This window comes from Perognathus longimembris, chromosome 6 (assembly GCF_023159225.1).
Source record: "Perognathus longimembris pacificus isolate PPM17 chromosome 6, ASM2315922v1, whole genome shotgun sequence".
NCBI classification, from domain to species: Eukaryota; Metazoa; Chordata; class Mammalia; order Rodentia; family Heteromyidae; genus Perognathus; species Perognathus longimembris.
Window position 1 is genome coordinate 78,182,013 of NC_063166.1, and position 14,605 is coordinate 78,196,617.

Genomic DNA, 14,605 nt, shown 5'->3' on the forward strand with positions numbered 1-14,605 from the left:
TCAAGGATAAGGGTCTGTTTGATGGCGGGATGCATTCTTACCTGGAAAGAATGCCCCCCCAAACATCCAGAAACTCAGAAAGCAACACCAGGAGGGATAGAGCAAAGATAAAATACCTATCTTTGCATAACTTTAAAAGCAGACCCCCTGCCTTTACCATAGACACAGCCCTAGCAGCAAGGAGCTGTGCGTCTCTCTTTCCCTCCCTTGGAGAGATGCACACGGTTAAGATCGCGGCCCCTGGCCTCCCTGCGTGTCTGTCTGTCTGCTTTCCTGCTTTCCTACTCGCTCAATAAAGCTCCGCCGAGTTTTCTTACCATCGTGACTTGTCCAGAAATTCTTACGCTGCAATCGAAGTCAAGGACCCTAAGTGAAGTGCCCCTGCTTTTTTTAAGGGAAACGTCACAAGCCCTCACCTGCATCCAGTAACACAACATCACACCCGAATCCTGAAATACCGCCCGGGGCAGCCCCCTCCACAGGCACGGACACCACCAGGCCTGTCACCGAACACCACTGCCAGTCCTTCTGGGTAAAAAGAATTGTCCCAGCCCAGCTTGTGAAATACTCGAAGAATCAGTGTCATTGGCTTCCATTGTAATTCTATAGAGTTGTTTGGGGTTTGGGGGTTTTTTCCTTTGCACTGATCCTGGGCCTTCCTTCAACTCAGGGCCTGGGTGCTATCCTTTCACTTTTTTTGCTCAAGGCTGGCGCCCGACCACCTGAGCCATACTTCCACTTCGGCTTTTTTGCTGGTTGGTTGGAGATTAGTCTCCTGGATTTTTACTGCCTGGGAGAGTTTCAAACTGCAGTCCTGGGATCTCAGCCTCCTGAGTAGCTAGTATTCTGTGTATTTTCTGCTCTCTGGTTCTGACCCCATAGGAAGTAGGCACGGCCTTCCAGCTCTCCTACTTCCTGCTGCCTAGCCATACACCCAGTGGGGAGCCATGTTGGATAACAGCTCCTCCTATAGTCTAACAAATATTTGGGGCAGGTGTGACAAAAAAAACACCAGGTTATGATCACCTAGTGGGAGTCAGGAAACACCTACAGAAAGCCAGGCTGCACATATTTCCAGCCTTACAGCCACAGGGTCTCTGGCAGTCATCAATTAATGGCAGCATCATGTGAAAACAGCCCTAGCAGGTTCTTTAGGTACTGGGTGTGGCTGTGTCCCAATAAAACTTTATTTACAAAAACAAGGACCACAGGCTAGGAAAATGGCTTAGTGTTAGAGTGCTTGCCTAGCATGCATGAAGCCCTAGGTTCCATTCCTCAGCACCACATACACAGAGAAAGCCAGAAGTGGCGCTGTGGCTCAAGTGGTAGAGTGCTTAGCCTTGAGCAAAAAGAAGCCAGGGACAGTGCTCAGGCCCTGAGTTCAGGACTGGCAAGAATAAAATAAAAACAAAAAAAACAAGGACCTGTGGCTTGCAGCTTACTTACTCCTACTACATATGGTCAATACTGGCAAGACTGCCCTCATTTTTCATTTCTTTCAAGAGACAGTTGTGATCCGAGTTGGAGGGAGGAGGATACAATGTTCAGATTCTTAAAAAGCACCGTATAACAGACCCTGAGCAGGTGTGGAAGTGCGGATCCTTGCTGTCAGCTACCATTTTGCAAGGTCCAAATGTGGTACCAAGGGCCACCAGCAGACTGTCCCTAGGATGGCTCCCGGTCTGGGCCACAGGAAGCAATCCCACCAACCTGGGAGAAGAGACGCAGCATTTCTGCAGATTCGAGAACACTATAAATATTAAATGCGAAATGCCACAGGCCCGAAATCTTCGTTTCTTTGGCAGACAGATTGGCTAAGGAGGCAGGGTTGGGAAGAAATTCAATAAATAACCCAGAGCCCTACAGCCCGGCGGGCACTCGTGAAAGTCTGTAACCGGATCCTCCTCCCTGGGTCCTGCAAGGTCACTGCGGCTGCTTTTCCTGCTTTGGAGAAGACACAGTTGCAAGCTGCGGCCCGCGGCGATAAATCAGTGCTGGGACATTCAGGAGGTCGGAGATAGGATCTTGCTGAGCTGAGCCTGGGAGGCTCCCGGGGGGGCCACCGGAGGGACCCCTTCTACCTGGCCCCAAAGGGGGGTGCAGCTGGCTTACACATCTGCTTCACTCGTCTGCCCAGCACCCATTCTTCCTGTGCTTGGTACCTGTGCTTTTCCTCGCCCTCCTGCCTTCTTGGTTTCTCCCCAGATGGTTTCCAGACCCTTCTACCTGCACCCGGCCAATCGGACAGCCTCACCTCCTCCAGCCTCTCTGGTTGGGCAAGAGGGAAACATGTGAGCCTTGCGGAGCCGATGAGGGCCTGTCCCTCAGGCTTTGGCAGCTGCTCTGCCAAGAGGCCCCTTATCACCTGGGGTCACTCACCCTACGGGTCACCGTGGTTCCTGTGAGGGTCACTCTGCCACCACACCTGGGGGGGGGGGGTGAGGGGAGCCCTTCCTAGGAACAAAGCCAGCCCAAAGGAAAGGATTCCAAGAAGCAGAAAGACAGGGCGATTAGGATAGCACGTGAGCGCCGGGAGCCGGCAAACTTGGCTTCGACCAATCTCAATTTTTTTTTTTCATGACAGTAGTGGAGTTTGAACTCAGAACCTTTGGCTTCCTTAAGCAACACTTCTAACGTGGATGTCACACCCAGGCCCATCCAGATCTTTACCGAGTGCCCAATATTTGCCACTATTTACTGACGAGTAGCAACTAAAACAGGATAATTTCGAGAGAGAGAAGTCAGAGGACAAAGCTGAGTACACAGCAGATAACAACAGGGTAGGCTGGGCTGTTTGGCCCGGGGAGTTCAGGGACGGGGAGGGCCTGGATCACAGACGCTCTCACGGAAAGGTAATGATCGCAAGAGCGAGCTGAGCAGACGGTGTTTTATGCAGAGGCAATGACCTTGGAAGGTTTCAAGAGCAGCAGGGAGGCTGTGCTTGTGGTTGCCAGGCAGGAAAGGAGACGGGAAATGCGGACCTCAAGGGGAGCAGGCCAGGCACGGGGCTGTGGGCTCACTCCAAGAGCATAAAGAAGGCAGTTCTGTCTCCTGGAAGGGTAGGGAAAATGTCTAACTGCTGGGGAGAAGCAGAAACAAGCAGCCAGGCCAGACAGTGGCTGAGGGCTGCCCCGAGGTCCTGTTTCCTGACTTTCAGGCGTGGTGCTATCATCAAGATGAGCTGGGTCTTAAACTCCTTGCTTTCCCCCACGTCCCTTTCTGATGCCTGTACAAGAGCTGGAACTCAGGGCTCAGGTGCTGTCCTGGAGCGTCTTCCGTCAAAGCCGGGCCCTTTACCGCTCGAGTCACAGTGCTACTGCCGGCTTTTTGGTGGTTCCTTGGCGCTAAGAGTCTCATAGACTTTCCTGCCTGGGCTGGCTTCAAATCCTCCTCCTCAGATCTCAGCCTCCTGAGAAGTCAGGATTGCAGGTGTGAGCTACAGGTTCCTGGCATCTGCCCCCCTTTCCGTCCCCAAGGCTGAGGTGGGGTGCAGAAGAAACTTACCCGGGACTCTTAGAAGGATGTCTGTGGACATTTGACCAACACTTGGAGTGCCCCCCACTGAGCCAACTCTTCCAAGAGTTGTTCCTACTGCCATTCCTTCAACGTCCCCTTTTCTGGGACAGACATTTTGTGGGGCCTCCTGATTATTCTGGAAAGGCAATTTAGCAGTAATAACAACTACCTCTGCCCACTGCTGCCAGAGCCCGCAGCGTGCTCTAACTGCTGTCTATAGGAACAAGAAGAGGAAAGGCGATTTATAACGAAGGGAAATTTTAACACGGGATTTTGGCGGTACATCCATCAAGGAGACAGGCCCGCACGTCAAGAGCCTGGCGCGGGGAGACGGGTTCGGAAGGGCGACAGTTACAAATGGGGTTGGGTGGGCGGCGGCATTTGCAATTCAAATACCTCGGATGTCACTGCAGCAGGAAACAGGGTGTTTCAGAGATAAAGAACAATTCTTGGGAAAGTTTGATATGCGATTATAATATTCCTTCCATTCCCGGGAAATCCCGGGTATATATATAAACTGCACAAACCTTTCCATATTTATATGCAAAAGTCTTAGGTTCAAGGCTCAGCTAAACATTATAAAATAACCAACCCAAGTGAAAGATGTCAGAAAATGGGCTCTGCAAAGCAAGCGGTGCATAACCCTGTCAGCCCACAACCTGCATGACCACTAGAAACGCACTCACGGGTCTTAACCCACAGGGGGCGCCCTGCACCCCTGGTGGTCGTGGGTTGGCCTGGGCTGAACTGCAGCCTTCGCTGTCTCACTGGAGGTGGACCCATGGGCTGAACGATGACCCACCAAGTACACACTCGGGCCCAGGTCCCGGGGACTGGGCGCTTAGGAATGGGCACACGGCCTAGAAACTGACCCTCACCAGGGACAAGGATAGAGAACATTGGTGGCTTTGAACCACGCCTTGCCTCCGTGTGGAGCTTCCTCTCCCATCTAGGGCTCTTCTCCTCCTGGGCCTGGGGGTGCCGGCCACCCCACCGGCACTGGGTCGCTCCCACCGATATGCCAACGGTGCTGGGCAGGGGAGAAAGCGAGGCTGGGGGCTCTAGGGACAGAGCCTCGCTTTCTGCCCCTGTGCTTGGCTTGCTTTGACACTTGAAGGTGCAGGGCCAGGGAGCGGGCATCAGAGTTGAAGGACATTGAGCTGGGAGATGAGGTCTGGGCCCCGGGCGGGGCTGCGGGTCTCTAGTGGAGGCTCAGCCCTCCGTGGGAAGGTGAGGCTGGGCCCCCGGTGCACGGAAGGCCAGGAAGCCCCCCTGTCGCCAAGGAGCTCGCCCTCCAAGGGCGGACGGGGACATCCTGTCACACCACCGGGCCACGGGGGCGGCGGGGCAGCTGGGCCCAGGGAAGAAGGGAGCTGTGTGCGCGCCGTGCGTGCCCTGGGTGCTCGAAGGGAGAGGAAGAGAGCCGGGAGCCACCGCAGGACAGAAGCCAAGGGGCGAGAGAAGGCTGCCATTGTGAAGGCCGGGACAGCTGGGCGCGGGCCCGGAGAGGACGGCCAGGCATCTGCGAGTCCCCTCTGCTCTGCGTGCCGAGGAGAGGAAGCGGAGAGGCCAGGGTGGGCATGGGGCGATGGGAGGAAGGAGGAAGGGGAAGATGGAGATGGGCGGAGCGTGTGCATCCATCCGCTCCGAGCACCTGCTCTGGGGTGAGCCCCTTGGAGGGACATGGAGCTGGCAGTCCAGAAGGGACACCACCAACGAGCTGGGAGGGTGGGAAGAACAGCCATGGCGGCCACATGCAGGCAGTAAGACCAGGATGAGGGGCACAGGAAGGATGACAGACGAACTCATAAATTCCTATGGAGGGACATCAAGAGCCTGACAGGAACAGAAGGCAAGTAAGGAGACCAAGTGGGCACCGGGTAAGTCGAGGAATGCTTCTTGGAAGAGGCACCACTGGAACACAGGGCGGATGGGGCAGGTGCAAGCAGATCATGCACGTGATGGGGCGGAAAGAGTAAGCGCAAAGGCCCTGGCGTGGGTGCCAGTCTCCTGGGAAATCCCCGAGCCTTACGGTGAAATCACAGCAGTCTCTCATCCAATATCCTGTTGAGCACACTAGCAGCTGGGGTCACTGCGCCCAGGCTGCAGTCGGTCTACTGTCCCCACCCTAACGAGCAAGCGGGGTGGCCCGGAGGCCCTCCTCCCCCCACCTTGTGCAGGGCCGCGTGGACTCGCAGAGCTGAGGGCACGGAGCCAGAGCGGAATTGCTGAATGGGACCAGACTCCAGCACGCTGCCTTGCAGGTGCAGGGGCTCATTTGCATATGCAAAGCCAGCCTTCCCTGCATCCGGTGTGGCAGGTCCGCCCGGCTCACCCGGCCTACCCGGCCTCTGGTCTGGTGGGCAGGGTGGCTGGCTTAGCCTGAGAGGCCGAGTGCGTGCTCTCGGGTTTGGCCCCCATTACCAGCGAGGCAGCCGGAGTGGTGCCATGCCACGGGGAGCATCACGGTCACCACAGGGAGCACCCTGAGAGCGTCCTGGGAGCCAGCGCTGCTGTACCACGGTCTGGCTTCGCGACACCTCGCTAGCCACATCCGGGCAACCAGGACGGACATAACTCGCCCCAGCTCACATAGCCAGACGGTGACTGGGTCCAGACACAGTGGGTCTGGTCAGCACAGCCCATGCGGAGACGCTTTGTGCAGAGTTTGGGAGTCTCTGGGCGAGAGGCCCGCACCACAGTGGCTTGGGGCCCATCCGCGCACAGACCAGCCGGGTCTGCGGAGATGGGCGGAGGTGGTCATGCCTGGGCCAGCCGCATTGGCCTCCTTCGGGTTGCTGCTGTACCTTGGCTCCGCCTGTCCCGATCTCTCCTGTGATGCCCCAGCCCCGAACCCCGTAAGCTAGCCTGGACATAGGCTTCTAGCAGGGGCCAGAAACCAACGGGGCTGCTGGAGCTCCAGTGGTAGAGTGCGTGCCTAGCAAGGACAAGACTGTGAGTTCACACCCCAGTACGGCCAAAATACACGGAGTCACGTGTCTACAGGGCAGACAGATAAACAGCCCCAGTGAAGCACAGGGCCTCCCCCATGCCCAGGCTGCAGTGGGATGGCCCATGGGTCCTCCAGGGGGTCTCACCCTGCCTCAGCCCTCCGACCCAAACACGCCGTCCACACTCACATGCAGCTCCCCCGACAGCTCCACCTCCGAGCCACACCACCCATCGAGACCATGGTGTCAGCCTCTGAGCCGTGACACGGGCTTTGGCAACGGCCCCGGCTCTTTGCCGAGGTGGGGAGTCGTGAGCTATTTCTTTTAATTCAAGCAAGTCTCGTCAACGAGAGTCCGGAGGGTTCTGCTCCGAGCTGGACTGCCTGCCCTGCACCTTGTGCAGGCCACGGAACCTGCAAAGAACTCCGGGGCCGCTGCCCACAGGTGACGCTGGCAGGGTCACTGGGGGCAAAGGTCATGTCCACGGTCACTGCTGGCTTCCAGGTTACAGCCCCCAGAGCGGAAGTACCGCCTCTCCTCCCCTCCACCCCCCTAGCCTTGATGTTCCGGCACCTTCCTTCATGCCGAAGGTCCCAGGCAGCCAAAGTCCTCTCAACTCATTAACAAGACACAACCTGAGCCCGGGTGGCTTGCCTGGGACCCAGTTCCTATTTTCAATAGATTCTTCTTCTTTCGGGGACTCACATTTCCTGAAGACAGATTTGGTTTTTTTTTAACCACTACTGCTAACAAACTGCCTTGTCCTCATTTTCTATACCCAGAAATATATACAGAGGTGGGCACCGGTGGCTCCCGCCTGTAATCTTAGCTACTCAGGAGGCTGGGATCTGAAGATCACGGTTCAAAGCCAGCCCAGGCAGAAAAGTCCCCGTGAGACCCTTCATGGAACCACTCAAAAACCGGCAGTAGTAATGCGTGGCTCAAGCGGTGAAGCACTCTCCTTGAATACAGAGAGGCTGGAGGATAGCGCCCAGGCCCTGAGTTCAAGCCCCACACCCAACAACAACAAAGAAATAAACACCGGGCTTTGTGTGTGTGTGTGGGGGAACCTAGGAGCCGTTTCCCATACAGCCTGGCCCGCCCCGGCCCCCCTTGCCCCCCCCCCTGCCTCCCCCCCCCCCGCCCGCCACCCCCTCACCTGTGCGGTAGCCGGTGTTGTTGAGGTACACGGCGAAGGTGCGGCCCTCGTGCTGGGCCTGCCAGGACGGCGAGGAGCAGTTCTCGTTGTTGGTGTAGGTGTTGTGGTTGTGCACGTACTTGCCGGTGAGGATGGACGAGCGGGACGGGCAGCACATGGGCGTGGTCACGAAGGCGTTCACGAAGTGCGCGCCCCCCTGCTCCATGATCCGCCGCGTCTTGTTCATCACCTGCATGGAACCTGCGAGCGGGAGCGGAGGGCGCGGCGTGAGCGGGCCCGAGGGGGAGGGGGGCGGCCGCGGGGGAGGGGAGGGCCTACCGTGCATACACAGCGTCCGCTCTGCAGGGCATGAATACACACAGAGGGAGATTTTTTTTTTTCTTTTTAAGGCAAACCACAGTACGAGCTGGAGGAGGATTCGAACCCGGTTTTACTTGGAATGCTCCCAGGAATGGTTCACTCTTGCCGAAACCTGGTCACACCAAACCCCACCGACCGCGCTGAGGTTCTCCTAACCCACGAGCACCGCAATGGTCATGTCTCCTTGGTTCACACCACACCTGCCCCAAATCCACGCCTGCTGCCTGGCCATGCTGCACCTGGAGAGCCCCTAGGCGTGGGACAGCAGGGGCCGTGTGCACAGCGTGGCCTGGGCCGGCCCTGAAGTCCACTTCCCTACAAGGCCTGGCTTTAGTACCACGCGTACCCTGTGCCCTCCATGGTCCCAGGCCCCAGGCGGGGAGGGCAGCGGAGCCAGTCCACCAGGTCAGTGCCGCTTCCCGTGTCCAGCAGGAGGACACCGCCTGTGTCCCCGCAGCAGGCTGTGTATAGTCTCCCGGGGGACAGTGACCTGCTTCACTGAGGCCTGTCACGCCGGGGCCCCATAGATCCACGCACCATGTCACACACGCACACGCGCACACACACACACACACACCCTGGCCCCGCCCCCGTCTCCCCCTCCAGCGCTGACAGCCAGGAGGGCAGAACTTAAAAAGGTGGCTTTCACAATGTGCACGAGGCGGGCAAGCCACGCTTACTTGGTAAACACAAATCTGGTGGTATGGACACTGAGACAGACTTGTTTTTTTCTGGGACCAAACCTTCCCTCTGCAGGGTCGGGACGAGGCTACTGTGTCTCTGACACTCCGACAGCCCCTAACTGCCGGACCAGCGGACATAGGACGGCTCAGTGCACTCAGGCTGTGTGTGTGTGTGTGTGTGTGTGTGTGTGTGTGTGTGTGTGTGTGTGTGTGTTTCCTAGTCGATCCTTTCCAAACGGGGACGTTTTCCTGGGGCTGTACCGAGACTGTTGAGGGCAGACGCCATCTTTGTGCTCTTGGGCTCCTTTCACCGTGAAAATACCAGGTTACACTCCGTGGCTGTGTGCTCAGATGTGTCTGCCCGTGCTGGCTTTGAACTGCAAGCCTCAGAGCTCAGCCTCCTGAGTAGCAAGGATGACAGGCGTGAGCCACCGGGGTCCAGCTAGTTCTGAACTTTAACAGAAGCAAACGCCCGTGACCTTTTTAGGCGATTGCTGGACTACGGAAAGTGCGTGAGCCACGTTGGCTCCAAAACCCTTTATCCGCTGTCGCCTCAATGCCCAGAGTCCCCGGACGGAGCCCCTCACGCATGGCGTCTGATTCAGTCTACCACAAAGGATGTAACAGTCTGAGCAAATTGCTGATTTTTGGAATGGCAGAGAAGCAGCGCTGGGGATGGAACCCAGGGCCCGGCGCTTGCGAGGGCTGGTACTCTACCGCTTGAGCCACGCCCAGACTTGGTACTTTTTTAAGTCTCATTTTTGTCTCAGAGCTGATCTCAACTCTCCTCTTCCTCCTGCCCCCGCCTCCTGACGAGCTGGGACCACAGGCGGACGCCACCGTGCGTGGCTGGCTTGCTGGTGTTGTGGTAAATCGGAGGATTTTATATCAAGTCATCTTTCTGGCTTTGCTTGGTAGTGGCACACTTGGGGGGGGGCCTGGCCCTGGGGGGGGGCTTGCTGAGGACTGAGGGGACATGCCACACACTGACACGCACGGGTTGGTGGCTCTTGGCCAACTAAATAAGCCCAGAGGGGACATTTCCCGGCGCTGAGACCCCTGCGGAGGGCCCCTGAGTCGCCCCCCCCCCCCCCCGCCCCCAGGCTGGACGACACACAACCCCTCCACCACCGTCCTTCCCGTATCAGCTCTTAGGGAAGTGTCATGGCGACTGACCAGATGTCCCAGGCAAGGCCTCAGAAAGGTCGAGTAGCGTTCCCAAGGCCACACCATCTGGCAGGGTGACCCCTGGCTCGTCCTGACTGTCCTCTATCTGCCTAGACAGCAGTGCCCAATACAGAAGAATTTCCATGTGTAACATACATGTGCCTCGTGGTGCATGCCATTTGGGGGTTCACCTGACAATCCACAGGAACCACTACCAGGCACCTCATTTCCTGGCATGTTGAGACCCCAATTCCTGAGGTTGTGGGGCTCAGGGTCTAGCGACGCACCAACTCTTGTCTGTACAGGGACTGTGTAAGTGGCCCACATCCAAAGCCCATGACTTGCACTGAAGGAGCTGCCTTTCTTGTCCAGCTTGCCCCTGCCGGAAGCCCCTCCGCTCCTTCCTCACTCCAAGGCTACTCTCAGAACCTTCCAGAACCTTCCGAGGGACCGGGTGGGAGGCAGCACCTTGCTGAGGTCTAAGTGTTTAGTGCCAGGTCAGGCCGTGACTCTTAAGTGCTGGGTGCTGGGTTTTCCATTTACAGCCAGAGTTCCGGGCTTCTTTGTAAGCCAAGATTTAAGCTTGGAAAACTAAAAGCGGTAAAGAGAGCAGCCAGGACTCCAAAGCTGGAGGGTGGAGGGGGGGAGAGGTCGGGTCTGCCTGTGGTGGGGGGCTCAGCCTGCGCCCCACAAGAATCTCACAGGGGGTCTGTACCCAACTGAACCAGTGACCGGGCCCACGGCCTCCCTGAGCCAGGACCTGGGCGTCCACGTGCGTGCGTGGCTCACGGAGGCTGCTGGGGCCCGGCCGGCCCCACGTTCTCTGGGGATGTCCCAGCCCAGGGCTTCCCAGCTGCTGCTGAAGGCAGATAGTAACTCAGGCCACTCACCATGGGGGCGAGTCTGTCCCCAGCATCTCCCCCAGGGGGCCCTGCTACTTGTAAGAGACAGCAGCAAGGCAGGCGAGGCGAGAAACAGAGCAACGCCCTCCCCCCCCTGCAATCCCCAAACAGGCTGAGCCCCCTCTTCCCTGCTCTCCAGCCTCTCAGCCAGCCTCTAATGAGGACGGACGGCTGCTTCCACGCGAGTACTTGAAGGAAGCCCAAGATCGTCTCCGCCGAGAGCCCTCCAGCCCAGATCTGCCGCATGGATGAGCAGAAAATAGCAGGTGATAAATTTTTTAGGACCACCCTCTGCCTGCCAGTTGTAGCAGACTGTGAGATAATGTGTTGGGGTTTTTTTGGAGCATGCATTATTGATCTGGGTCTGTCTCGTGGTTTATAAAAAGCACAGCGGCCCTCTGATTACTACCTTCCCATCTCTCACCTGGCAGAGAGAGGCTCAGCCTGCTTTGAAAGCCAGGTTGGGGGTGGCGGGGCGCCGGACACAGTAGTGCACACCTGTAATCCCAGCTGCTTTGGAGGTGAAGACTGGAAGAAAGGCGGTTTCAAGATAGCAGAGGTAAAATGTGAGAGGGACTCGGTCTCAACAACAAAGAAGGTGGGCACGGTGGTTCACGCTTGTAATCTCAGCTACTTGGTAGGCGAAGGTGGAGGGTTGTGGCCTGAGGTTACCTCCGGGGAAAAGCTTGACGAGACCCTACCGGAAAACCTAAAGGGGAGGAGGCGACTGGAGTGCTACAGTGCCTGAGTTCACAATTCAGCGCTGCCAACACCCCAGGCCGGGCGCTGTGGGAGACAGGCATGGCGGTGTGTGGCAGCGTGGACTCGGAAGACACGCAGCTCAGACCTGTCATACCCACGTCCTGACACACGCGGCTCAGACCTGTCACACCCACGTCCTGACACACGCGGCTCAGACCTGTCACACCCATGTCCTGACACACGCGGCTCAGACCTGTCACACCACGTCCTGACACGGGGCTCGAACCTGCCACACCCATGTCCTGACACACACAGCTCAGACCTGTCACACCCATGTCCTGACACACGTGGCTCAGACCTGTCACACCCACGTCCTGACACACGCAGCTCAGACCTGCCACACCCATGTCCTGACACACGCGGCTCAGACCTGTCACACCCATGTCCTGACACGGGGCTCAAACCTGCCACACCCATGTCCTGACACACGCAGCTCAGACCTACCACATCCACGTCCTGACACACACAGCTCAGACCTGCCACATCCACGTCCTGACACACGCGGCTCAGGCCTGCCACACCCACGTCCTGACACATGGGGCTCAGACCTGTCACACCCACGTCCTGACACACGCAGCTCAGACCTGTCACACCCATGTCCTGACACACGCGGCTCAGACCTGTCCACACCCATGTCCTGACACACGCAGCTGAGACCTGTCACACCACATCCTGCCACACGCAGCTGAGACCTGTCACACCCATGTCCTGACACACGCAGCTCAGACCTGCCATACCCATGTCCTGACACACGTGACTCAGACCTGTCACACCCATGTCCTGACACACGCGGCTCAGACTTGTTACACCCATGTCCTGACACACAGGGCACAGACCTGCCACACCCATGTCCTGACACGCGGCTTAGACCCACCACACCCATGTCCTGACACACGTGACTCAGACCTGCCACACCCATGTCCTGACACACACGGCTCAGACCTTTCACACCCATGTCCTGACACACAGGGCACAGACCTGCCACACCACATCCTGACACACGTGGCTCAGACCTGTCACACCACGTCCTGACACACGCGGCTCAGACCTGCCACACCCACGTCCTGACACACGCGGCTCAGACCTGTCACACCCATGTCCTGACACACGCAGCTGAGACCTGTCACACCACATCCTGCCACACGCAGCTGAGACCTGTCACACCACATCCTGCCACACGCAGCTGAGACCTGTCACACCCATGTCCTGACACACGCAGCTCAGACCTGCCATACCCATGTCCTGACACACGCGGCTCAGACTTGTTACACCCATGTCCTGACACACAGGGCACAGACCTGCCACACCCATGTCCTGACACACAGGGCACAGACCTGCCACACCCATGTCCTGACACACAGGGCACAGACCTGCCACACCCATGTCCTGACACGAGGCTCAGACCCACCACACCCATGTCCTGACACATGTGACTCAGACCTGCCACACCCATATCCTGACACACGCAGCTCAGACCTGCCACACCCATGTCCTGACACACACGGCTCAGACCTGCCACACCCATGTCCTGACACTGGCCTTTCCAGCATGGTCACTGGTGACCAAGGAGGCTCAGGCCCCGGCAGAGCCCCGCGGCCTGGCCGGGCACGGAGGACCCTCCCCGGAAGTGCTTGTTAGAGCTGGGTGAAGACCACAGCCTCTGGGCTCCAATCCTGCTTAATCGCCGGGGACAAGTGGCTCCATTTCTCTGTGCCTCCATTTCCCCGTGGGTCGGTGGAGAGAATGACCTCTGTATTCTAGCTGGCCTTGGTCTTGTTCTCTCGGGTTCTTGTCATACCCCAAACCCCTTCTTTGTTTTTGCATATTCCTCGGGGGTCTTTTGTAGGCTAGGGACAGAAGCCAGGGCCCCGACCATGCTGGACAAGTAGGGGACCCCCTCCCCCAACCCTAATCTGTCGCTCTGCTAGGTGCCACAGTGCTAAATCCACAGCAGATCCTGAAACGAAGCATAGCTAGGTCACCAGCGTGGCTCCGGTGCCCTGCCCTCCTGCTCTGCTGCCTGTGGTCTGGCTCCATGGAAGAGCAGGAGTCCCACCGCGGCAGGGGGGCTCACAGTCTTCCTCTGCTGGACACCCCCACTTTCACAGTTGGTACATTAAGCATAACACTGAAAGCCAGGTGTGAGAGAGAGCACACACCTGTAATCCCAGCTCTCAGGAGGCTGAGGCAAAAGGACCAGACCAGTTCCGGGCCAGCCTGGGCTACCTGACAAGACCCTGTCATTCATTCATTCATTCATTCATTCCACACCGAATTGCCTTGCCCGGTCCCGGCAGCTGCAGGCCCCCTCTCTCTGTTATCAGCCCGTTTCCTCCCCCAGCTCCCGGGCTCCCGGCACGGTGCACTGCCCGGAGCAGACGCCGTAGGAGCGTGCGGGGTGAGTGGCGGGCGTCCCGGCTCCCGGAGCCCCCAGCAGTGCCGCGAAGCAGCTTGAGGGGCCGAGAAGTGAGAGGGGCCGAGGCCCAGGGGCCGCCTGCAGGTGCTGTCTGCCAGCTCCCACGGGAAACACGGCTCTGACTCGGGGTGATGGGGGTGGGGGGGGTGCTGGGTGTCACGCTGTCAATGAAGCTCTCGGCGCTGATCGCTTCCTGGCTGAAATTCTCTTTGCACTGATAAACCCCCTACGGACAATCTGCACGAGCGATCTCTAGCACGCATCGTTGCGAGGAGCAACGCGGCTTCACACAGACTCTCTCCCCTGCCCTGGGTGGTTAAAGGACTGATTGACCGGTAAGCCGTCATATTTGCTGCTACCAATAAATCCTCTCTTGTCCTTCGCCAGGAGACAGAGGCTGAGGTTCCCCTTCACCTGACCAGGCGGTGGCAGTCCCTGCTACAGCTCACTGGGGCCTTAGACCTGGCTTCAACCTCCCCCTTCCTTCCGGGGATCCAGCCACATCTGCCTCAGGGCCTTTGCCTATCACCGATGAGGAGGAGGGTGGATGAAGCTGATTGGGCACCGCCTGGCATGGCAGCCTGGTGGCAACTGAGCCCTCAGGGGTGGCTGGTCCTACGGGGATCTGCTCTGGCCATAAAGTTCACGCCAAGGACCCGTGAGTCCTGAACCAAGTGGCACATGTCACA

At 58.1% G+C, this 14,605-nt stretch overlaps 1 protein-coding gene across 1 annotated transcript in view; it reads right to left on the reverse strand.

Annotated features, from left to right (window-relative positions):
• Positions 1-14,605, reverse strand: part of Sulf2 (sulfatase 2) — a 55,000-nt gene that overhangs the window by 24,740 nt on the left and 15,655 nt on the right. Inside the window, exon 3 of the mRNA XM_048349588.1 lies at positions 7,627-7,866. Within this exon, the coding sequence (XP_048205545.1) occupies positions 7,627-7,866 (240 nt within the window). The remainder of the gene's footprint in view (positions 1-7,626; positions 7,867-14,605) is intronic.